Source organism: Nansenia antarctica (genome assembly GCF_963989245.1).
Source record: "Nansenia antarctica genome assembly, chromosome: 20".
NCBI classification, from domain to species: Eukaryota; Metazoa; Chordata; class Actinopteri; order Argentiniformes; family Microstomatidae; genus Nansenia; species Nansenia antarctica.
In genome coordinates, this window is record NC_137693.1 from 16,522,989 (window position 1) to 16,534,333 (window position 11,345).

An 11,345-nucleotide genomic window follows, 5' to 3' on the forward strand; every position below is an offset into this window, starting at 1 on the left:
AAGCACAGCGCCTGATTTTAGTGCTAAAATCCCATTCGTTCAGATAGTAACGGGCACTGCCCGGGCTCCCAATAAGGACCGTTACATCACTGCGAGCGGACACGCCTTGTTGGGACGGTGACGCAATCTGGGGAAAGTGTAAGGAGGGGGAGGGGGGGGGGGGCGGCGGCACGCGCAGACAACCCGGAGCAGCCCGAGCGAGAGGACCTGAGCACATCTGACTGCATAGAGAGATATATATGTGATATATCATATATTCAACTTTACACTCTTAGAATCATATTGCATCAACAACATCTAATAAAATGGTAGATCGCGAGCAACTGGTGCAGAAAGCCAGGCTGGCTGAGCAGGCAGAGAGATATGATGATATGGCAGCTGCGATGAAATCGGTGAGTTCTGCGTTCTGGAATCATATTTAATAATGTAATCAGTGTATAATCGTCAATAACCTCACTTTCTTTTTTTGGTCTTCCCGTGTTCAAATCTGTATTCAAAATAATTGCTTCTGCGATGTATAGGCAAGGCAACTGAAATGTAATTAGTGTTCCATGTCATATGTAATCAGAAGAGAGCGCACGTTTGGTGTATTAATATTAAACCCGATGTGAAAGATCATTATCACGAGTATCCTTCCGTCTTGAATACGATAGAGGTTTGACAATAATATCACAAAGTGTCATTCCTGCATGGGAAGTTGACTGTAAAGGCCAATATACCGTTATTCCAACGAGACTCAATAGATTTCTTATGATCCAAAGAGTATTTGCTTGCTCACGCTACCATATCTAAGAAATGCTTGTCTGGGCTATTGAAACGATGGGTTATGGTCCGATTGTTTTAAACATAGTGGAAAGAGGCTGTCAGTCTGGAGAGGCTAAGATCATCTGAGCATCCAGCGACCGAATGCGGACCGTTAGATCTTGGGGCGGTGCCTTTCTCCAGGTCTCTCTCTAACCAGCCAGATGGTATAATGGCAATTAAGTTATTATAATGCATCTCACACTCAAGATAACACTGCGTTTCCTCGTCGATCTGACACAATGGAAAAAGGAAAAGATGCAGAATATGAGCAAAGAAGGGACCATTGCATTGGATAAGGTTCGCGTAAACACGTTGTGCTGCATGGGGAGTTTGACCAGAGGACACGCAGTGGACTGGCAGGCTCCTGGACCCCCGGGGAGGAGAGGGACATCGTCGGCGAAGGGGATGGATGTGTCGCGATGTGTGGTGATGCTCTTATCTCTAGGCAAGCCTCCCGTTATTGGTGCTATTCATCAGAATGAGGAGAATCACTCCAAACAATGCCTCTCAAATCTACCCACAAAGGTTGATTGCAGGTTGATCGATTTGCGCAATAGACTCCATCTGTCTGTAGAACCTGGTACAATTACAAACGTGGGTGGCAGCAGCAGACATTCTTCCAGAAGGTTCTGTGGTTGTCATATTGCAGTGAATGAATGCGCTGTACTGTACTGCAGAGTGTTTCTCTAGCCTATGGTTGGGTCCTCTTCTATCATAACGAGACGTTGTAGCAATGCATTCTGTCTCCTTGCATCCTCCTTCTGTCTCCTTGCATCCTCCTTCAACAAGCCTAGCAGGTATCCATCCACACAAGGCGTGTCGCAGCGCGTGCCAAGGTGCAGTACCCGTATTGCACCATTTATATTCTTGTCCTGTTAATACCCATCTTCAACGTATACAGTTGCAAGATGGTCATAATGGTATTGGCAATGCATCAGTAACCAACTGTGTCAGTCCTGGTTTTACCTAGATGTGACATTTCTACTTCATGATCAGACCAGGCAAGGCCCGTTGTAGGGTAGTGTCCCATGGTCTGCATCCTCTGCAGTTGGCCGTGTATCCCACAGTGCTTCTCAAACCTATTAGAGTCTCTGGGGGGGGCATATTGTGTGATCCAACAATCCTGCTTTTTACATGAAAGTATGGAGAGAAGATTGTTCACCTTGAGTAGCAGTAAGAGTAAAGAAGTATAGTCTATATTGTCACAGAATATAACGCTACATAGGACATGGTGTTGTTTACTCAGAACAGTTAGATTATATTGCATTGGACAGCAGGCCCTAAGGGCTTAGTGCACAGGGGTGTCTGTGCTACAGAGACTTCACATAGGAAGCAGCTAGGATGTAATGCAAATGATTCATGCTCTCCAGGACCTGCTGGTGGTAATGTCAGAGGAGGTTTGGCTCCACCCTCTGATTTATGCCGAGTCAGAGAGGGCCGACCCCATCCCATCCCAGCACAGCACAGCTCGGCTCGCTGCAGCAGTGGGTAGTGGGGTGTGTCTGCTGCCTCGCCCATTAGTGGAGGGGAATCCCTCGCCACTGCAGTCATGGTAACCGCCCAGCGGCAGCCGGACAAAAACCAGTGAGATGACAGAAACTGAGGCTATATGCTTTTATATCAAAATCAAAAATGATGATAAAAGATTGCGAAGAGATTTTGAGTTTGTGGCTCTGGTAGTCACTTACCACTTACTCTCATTCTGCTACTAAATCAGTAGATGGTACTGTAAGTCATAATTAACCTAATCATTGTATACAATGCAGTTATTATTATTGCTACATTCATTACATCTCCTAACACAAACCCATTCATGGATCATGGTGAATGGTAAATGGACTGACTTATATAGCGCCTCATTCCAAAGTGCTTTACAACGGCCTCTCATTCACCCATTCACACACACATTCACACACCAATGGCGGCCAAGCTACCATGCAAGGCGCCGGCCCCACTCACTGGGAGCAATTTGGGGTTCAGTGTCTTGCCCAAGGACACTTCGACATGTGGCAAGGCAAGGCAAGGCAAGGCAAGGCAAGGCAAGGCACGGCAAGGCCAGTTTATTTGTATAGCACATTTCATACAACAGGGGCCAGACGTGGTCAGACCGCCGATCTGCCGACCTTGTGATCATTAGCCACCGGCTCTACCTCCTGCGCCACAGCCACCCCATCACTCACTGACAGGTTTATGCCATCAAAGACTTTGATATATACGTGTCAGACAACTCTTGTCATGCAATACAACCCAATGGATGTATGCATTCAAAACAGCATAGCATATCAGCAGAGCACGTTTTCTCTAAACATTCAGCGTTGTCAGTTCTCAGAACCACCATGCGTTCAGTAAATGCCAACTAACCTTTACTACGTTTATGTAAGAGTATTTATCCTTCATGACAGAGGCATAAGTGATGCATGTGTAGATGTCTTGTAATTTCCTTAGTCAAATTGGCAGTTTAATAATTTAAGATTACAATACTATACATCTAAGTGAAGATGGTTCTGAACATTTCCTTCAAAATTCTAAATATATGTTGTTATGGAACGCTCAGCTCACTAGTGTACTCTGGATGCAGAAACACCCCATGTGCTGACCTTCGACCTGAGGAGAAGCAGGGCGTTCACTCCTTGGGTGGTGCATCCAGTCCCTGATGTCATGTTGCCTTAAGCGTATGCTCTTTACCATCATAGGAGGAGGTGACTCATGTTCCCAGCATGCCATTCATATTCTGCCCCCACTGTGTCTTCTGGGTACACTGCTTAGACTAAAAGGAAAGTAGCCTGCTCCGCTCTAGGCTGTGTCATGTGTGTACCCTCTCTAGAGGTCTATCAGAGTGTCCCTGCCAGTTGGCTTAGTAAGCTGATGGATAGGAGAGGGGAAGTGTACCCACTCTCAAATTCATAGACAGAGCTATGGCTGCAAGGACGGACAGTCCATGAGAATGACCTGATAGTTTGACATATTCTGAAGCTATAGGGAGTTTGACGCAAAAGCCCAAATGAAATACAACCTTAGATTTCGGGTTATTATGAGGTAAGACAGTTGTACTAAGCTCATAAGATTGCATACTTTGAGAATCATTGGTATATAGATCAGTTATTGAACTGCAGGCCATTGTTTTTCTTTACAGATTGTGCTTTGGGGGATTATAAAACCTCATCAGCATTGACCTGGCCTTAAAACACACCACTGCAGTTACTCGTGTTTTTCTTCCATGCCTTTTGAGGTCTAAACCTTTTGTGCGTTTTAGTTTTAGAACCCTGCAGCAGCTGCAATGAGAAATTAAATCAATGAAAAACTGCAGTCATGTCTGGTTATATAACTACACAGAGCTGCTGGAAGCAACCCTCTCCTCCCCTCACAATCAACCCCCCCCCCCAGCACCACGTTCTCTCCCTCTCTCTCTGCCTTAACCAGTCATCCACACTTGCAGTGCCTGTGACGCGAGGTAGGCTAGTCCACACTGCGTTTGTGCTCTGCGGCCTCGGAGAGAGGGTAGGCAGGAGGGATGTCACATTTGCTTAAGAGAGAGAGAGAAGAGAGAGAGAGAGAGAGAGAGAGAGAGAGAGAGAGAGAGAGAGAGAGAGAGAGAGAGAGAGAAAGAGAGAGAGAGAGAGAGAGAGAGAGAGAGATAGAGAGATAGAGAGAGATAGAGAGAGATAGAGAGAGAGAGAGAGAGAGAGAGAGAGAGAGAGAGAGAGAGAGAGAGAGAGAGAACGCAAAGGGAGAGAGCGCAAGGGAGCAAGAAGTATATAGAAGAAAATAAAAAAGAGGTGGGGGAAGCAAGGGAAACACAGAGATAGGGAGGAAAGAAAGGCAGATAGAGGTTAGAGAGCTGGGGACAAAGACTGAATCCTCATTCACCCATGTCAGCTTTTTTGTGTTGAGGTAAACCGTGAAGTTTACGGTTACCTCCATGCCTCCTCAGTCAGACAGACAGACAGACAGACCGACAGACAGACCGACCGTATCTCCACACCACCCGCCTCTCTGAGGGACGACCCTAAAGCCTCGACATTAGCGGCTAATGCAGAGGACCACCACAGAGGAAAGGTGGATTGTATTTCCCGTGCCTTTTGTTTGCATTAACACACAGTTGTTGGGCTGACAGCCCCGACAGTGCAGGGGGGGAGTCACGAGAGAGTGAGCAGTGATTGGTGAGCTGTATGAGCAGACAGAGAGCTCTATTGTGATCTCCGCACCACAGCTTCCGTCAGGCCTTTCTGCCCCCCCTCCCAGCCTGCTGAAACAAAGACATCCATGTTTTTCAGAGGGGTTGTTTAGGGCTTGTTTTTCTGACCCCTTTGGTGCTCTTGCCTACTCTGTTGCTAATGCTAACACATACTGTGGGAGATGGCAATGGTGTACTGTAGCTCGTTAGCTTTGACGCTTGGAAAGGAACATAACGTTGTTGTTAATGTGTCCCCATGGTGTTTTCTCTGCGTTCAGGCCTTTTCGGTAACAACACCACAACACAACAAGTCCAGAGGTCATTTATATGGCGGTGTTGTCAGGTTTATGATGCTTTATGATGCAACACGCTACTTGCGTAACATGTTAGAGGTCAGTGCTTAACCTGCTTGTTAATTGCTAACTTTGTAAGTGGCGGATTGTAAACGTTTGTTTGGCCGGTTCTCCTTCTTCCCTTTCATTAAACCCACACGTCTGTGAGAGGACGGCCTGTTGTCAGATGAAAGGATTGCAGATAGGGAGGAGAAGCCCATGTAAAGCATAATCTTCACTTGGAGGGACAGCTGCCTGCAGGATGTGACAGGATATGCTGCCCCTATCCCCATCCCCGACCTCCCCACCTCCCTCAGACCCACTGATGACGCCAGCGTCTGCTGCTGCTGTCGTTGGCAATGTGGAGGCCAATGTGTCTCCAGCCGGGGAGATAGACTGGTGCTCCGAAACCAAGCAGATTTATCTGTTTCCATGGAAACTAAAGATTGCATGATAGATTGCTTTCTGTCCTCTGGCCCCTCCCTGTAAGGTAAAGTCATCTAGCTAGAAAGGCAGGAGAGAGAGAGAGAGAATTGAGAAAGAAATTTAGAAGAATGAGAGATTGAAGAATACATTAGTGATTCCCACTCAATCAAATGGAAGCCGGCATGCAAGGAGAACAGGAGTGATTTAGACGACTGAGACAGGTTGGGTGTAGTGCCTTTATCTTCCTCTTGGACGTACTATGGTCTCCCAAAAAAATCCCATGATGCTTTTTAGGAACAATTGAGGATTCTGATAACAAATACACCAAATCATAGTTGGGCAATCATTTGAAAAGTGGCAAAAAGTAATCTATGGAAACCCCTTATTAGGGATTTCATAAGAGACACATTTGCAAATGATTCATAAATATTGGCTTTGTTCTATATACAATTTAACTTTATGTGCCAAATTAACTATATTGAAGACACAATTAGCAGTTTCCCAAACTTTCCACAACAAGAAGAATGTTTTATTTGCCTTTATAACTTGTCAGTCAATTGTTGGAATGTTGTATTTTTGCTTTAGACATAGAGTCAGCCATAGTCGGCGCCCCTGGAGCAATTAGGGTGCTTAAGTGCCTTGCTCAAGGGCACATGCAGCTTCCAACGGAGGCAGGAATCGAACCAACGACATTCCGATTGCTAGCTTCTCTAACCTCTAGGCTACCGCCGCCCTACACAACTCAATCCACAAAAATGCCCCTTCTATACCTAGAAATGCACAATCTGGGGCAAAGTGACAGTGACTTTAGGTTTGGCAGTGGAACTTTAAAGCAGACATCATCAAAAAGCAAGCTGCAGATTCTTTTTTTTTATGGAGGAGCAAAGAGGCTTCAAGCAAACAATCAAGTCACCTTACTAGGTGTGTTTTAAAAGAAAAATGTATTATTATTATTGTATGCATTAAAATCTCTCTGGTTTGAGGTCTATAATAGAGAGAGAACAACACATTCAGTAGAGTCGAGGTGTCTGACAAAGGGCTTCATGTGGACAGCCCAGGGCCCCAGGCTTTGGGGTGGAGACTGGGACTGGAGGGGAATTCAGGCCCGAAAAAGAGAGTAACAGGCTTTATATTCAGAGGGCTATGTAAAGATGCCTCTGCTGCGTGCTGCATAGTCTCGGTGGGGAATAAAGGATTAAATCCGCTAGCCAGACAGGCCTGTGGAAACAAAACCAAACAAAACAAGCTTTCAGAGCAGGAGAAAGCCAATGAGCAGCAACCTGGCAGGGATGATGTCATCTTACTACAGGCGTGGGGCAGCGACCACTGATGCAGAGCATCATGGGAGTTCACCCATCTCTGACCTTGTTTACTGGGAATCATGAATGAATGTGTGTTCCCATAGTCTCTCATTAAATCAATGACTAGCTTTGTTGCTCAGTATGATATAGTTCATATTCTTAGCCAAGTTAGCCACTGGACAGTGGCACTTCTGAACATGTTAGGCTATAAGCCTATTTTGGCAAGCCTACAGAGTAATGAAGCGAAATAAAACATTTGCAGATAAATATTATATATGGTGAAAATACAGTGGTATTAATATGAATATTAATAGCCTCCCTTACTCTGTCCTGTGCTTATCTCCTCCAGGTGACGGAGTTGAACGAGGCCCTGTCCAACGAGGAGAGGAACCTTCTCTCCGTGGCGTATAAGAACGTGGTGGGCGCCCGGCGCTCCTCCTGGCGGGTCATCTCCAGCATCGAGCAGAAGACCTCCGCCGACGGCAACGAGAAGAAGATCGAGATGGTGAGGGCCTACAGGGAGAAGATCGAGAAGGAGCTGGAGGCGGTGTGTCAGGACGTGCTCAAACTCCTGGACAACTTCCTGGTCAAGAACTGCAACGAGACGCAGCACGAGAGCAAGGTCTTCTTCCTGAAGATGAAAGGCGACTACTACCGCTACCTGGCCGAGGTGGCCACGGGGGAGAAGAGAGCCGCCGTGGTGGAGTCCTCTGAGAAGGCCTACAACGAGGCGCATGAGATCAGCAAGGAGCACATGCAGCCCACCCACCCCATCCGCCTGGGTCTGGCCCTCAACTACTCTGTCTTCTACTACGAGATCCAGAATGCCCCCGAGCAGGCGTGCCACCTGGCCAAAACCGCCTTTGACGACGCCATCGCCGAGCTGGACACCCTCAATGAGGACTCCTACAAAGACTCCACTCTCATCATGCAGCTGCTCCGAGACAACTTGACACTGTGGACGAGTGACCAGCAAGACGACGAGGGCGGGGAGACCAACAACTAAAGAGTCCCGAGAGATCCGCTTGAAAAACACAAAACACGCGCGCTCACAAAATGACAACAAATAAAAATTAAAAGTTCTTAGAAATTCAAAACGGGGTCGTGGAACATTAGCTGCCACTTCTGCTGATGATACCTACCACAGCTGCAGTTCTTTACTTTTCCAAGAATTTAAAGTGAACAAAACAAGATGAAAAAGAGGAGAGATGATTTTAGTTTAAAAAACGACGTATTATTAAGGAAAAAATAGATAAACCCCTTTCTTCTTGATAGCCTCTGCAATATTTGCCAAAACACCACTTAGAGGAAAGAGGTCTGTAAGTCAGTCAGTACAGTGTAGCTGTTGGGTTAGAACGACACCCTCACGCTGGCATAGAGACTGTTCTTATTGCGCAAAAGAAGTTGAGCTGCTTATTTAACTTGCGTGGTGAGGGAGAAGTGTTCGACATCGTAAGGGGAAATCAAAGCTTGAGCTAAAAAGAAAATTCATATTTAGAGTAAAATCTTGAATGTCATTGCATAGCGAAAAGAAGAGGGTTTGCAAATGGGTTCCAGAGAGCAAGAGAGCGAGAGAGAGAGAGAGAGGTATCCAACTTCAGATGTACCAACTTCTGGAAGCTAAGGTGCACACTGTCATGGTAATCACTGCCTGAAAGCAGGTTGTCTATGTGATTGAACATACATAACCAATGTTTTGTTCCCATGGTGTCAGCAATGTGTTGAGACTAGTCACACAGACAATACTATAACAACAATAGGAATACAGTAAAAACACAGAACAGCTTGTCCGTCACACATAAAACATTTTCAGGCGCCAGATTTGTAAAAATGTATTCCTCATATTTAGTACAGTTGTCATATGCACATCCCGGCGGGTCGGTGTTGGGAGGATAGTAACACGTGAAAAGAACAAAAGGCCTGCACACCGATGCTTCTATTTCCATTCTTTTCATTTCTTATTTCTATTATCATTATCTTTACGTTAAGATAAAAATCTTCAAAAAATAAAGTAAAGTAAAATCTTTCAAACTGAGAAAAAATAAAAATCTTGTGAATGAGATAATTAAAACAACTAAATCTTGTGCCCTAAATTATATTTGTGTTTACAACAATCACTTGGATCCCAGAAATGACCCACAGAGTTAACTGGAACCACACGCTGTATCAGTGGCCTAAACATCCTGTATGTTTTGGACAGAGCACTGGCAATGTAGAATAGATGATCTAAAAGCAGCTTTGAGGTTTGTGGATTTTCTTTTGTGTTAACTTTTTTAATTGTCAAGAAATGCACTTGCCTATTATTATACTGTTTCTTCAGTGTAAGAAAATAACTGCTCCAATATTCTCGATAATACAATATTGTGCATGCTGGTGATGTATTTATATACAGTAGCTTGACTTTATTAACTTATACTGCAGACGTTATGTATTCAAATGAACATGAAATGACTAGACTTCAATCTGATTATTTTCTATTTATTACTTTTTATTGGATTGTTAAAATTTATTTTAATCTGTGTTTTCTTTTTACTCGATTTGCTAAAGTATGCTTTAACAAAACAGTGATTGTTAACAATACAATTGATCTGTAATGGACACTGCTTTAGCGACATGCAATTCTTGTATTAGCCTATGTTTTGGTAAACAGTGGTGGGGGTTGGTTGACAAGAACACCAGTGTTGACTCAACCTGTCTGGTATTTTGTCATAGTGAAATTATTATCACACTGTAAAGCAATTGATTTATTTATTTGAATGACTGTTCTGTTTGTGCTTTTGTTACATTATGCAGTGAGATATCTAAGATTGAACAGTATTTCATTTTCCCTCAGAATCAGTGTTTCCGTAATGAACTCACTCATGGACCATTCATTATTTGTTTCCTCTACTTTCTTCCCAGCTGTCTCCTGGTATCTTAATGTGAGTCGTGTAGCGGTTGCACAAGTGAAAAAGTAAAAGAATAATAACAATAATAAAAAGTGAATTAAAAATAATACAAAGATCTTCTAACCACATTTCAGTGCTGCTGTTGGTGTTGAATTCCTATCAGCGTACAGGGGTTTAGCCTTTAGGGATTGGTTTTGAGTGTGTTGCTTTTAATAGATGTTCTGGATGATTCTGAGGTGCTCCTTAGTGACTGAAGAATGTTCCAGTACAAAAGAGGCAGACATTACTGTTGTACTGTACTTGTTGTTCACTACAGATAGCTAGATGGATACATGTAGATAGATTAATTGATTGATCGAATGAGTTATAAATTGTACACAAAATATTTATGTAGTATATTCAAATATATATTATATTGTATGTACAGTGTGTACACTGTGAACACATTTGTTGCATCTTTTGTCTAGTTATTAGATAGATAGATTATAGATAGATAGATAGATAGATAGATAGATACTGTAGATAGATAGATAGATAGATAGATAGATAGATAGATAGATAGATAGATAGATAGATAAATACTGTAGATAGATAGATAGATAGACAGACAGATACATAGATTAGACCTAGACAGACAAATAGATAGATAGATACTGTAGATAGATAGATATTTTTGTAGTTATGTGTTTCAAACATCTGTAATGAATCTTAGTAATTTTGGAATGGAAACAGCAAGTCACTGAGATGCGTTATGCGCTCTTAGCCTTCTGTACTGTAATGAAAACAGCTTCTGGTCTCCTCCAGGGCCATCCAACGCCGTCTCTCAGATTGTCGAGGGGCCTCGTAACTCACGCTGCGTCTAATCTAGCGTCTGGCACAGACGAGTCGTCTCCGACAGGTCTGACATTTGAAAGCTGGTTACTTGCTTCCTCTTTCCCCTCACAACAGTGGCTTGAGAAAACCTTCAGATGTCACGTCATCCCAAATCCCCCCAGCTGGGGGGTCCTCTTATGTGACGGCAGACTGTGACCTTTCTGCACAGTTCAGGACCTGCTGACCAGGAAATACAGTTATGACATACTCTATAACTGTGTGCTCTGGTAGTGTGACAGTGATTATGTATTTATTGATATGCTTGTTTGTTTACCCATTTGTATTTCACCCATTACTTTTCTGGTGCAACCACTCTGGCCTCTTCATATGCCATGGCTATTCTTTTTAGAGGTACAAATTGCTAAAACGACACTGACAAACTTAGATGAATCCCGGTACGCATTGAAGATTTGAAAAAGCGCATACACAAAGGCAGAATATGGAAAGAGTGAAATTAGGTCAATTAAGAATTATGACAGCTTCTGTGGCAGGTTTGTATTAGTACAGGCAAAAGAGTGGCAGAATTGAAATCTGATTTGAACAACTA

At 43.8% G+C, this 11,345-nt stretch overlaps 1 protein-coding gene across 1 annotated transcript; it reads left to right on the forward strand.

The window, feature by feature from the left end:
* Positions 1-305: 305 nt before the first annotated feature.
* ywhag1 (3-monooxygenase/tryptophan 5-monooxygenase activation protein, gamma polypeptide 1) lies at positions 306-8,043 on the forward strand (the record flags this gene model as incomplete). The annotated part of the gene is made up of 2 exons (XM_080549613.1): positions 306-392; positions 7,387-8,043. 2 exons carry the CDS (start codon positions 306-308, stop codon positions 8,041-8,043), a joined length of 744 nt encoding a protein of 247 aa, XP_080405739.1.
* Between the last annotated feature and the right edge of the window lie 3,302 nt (positions 8,044-11,345).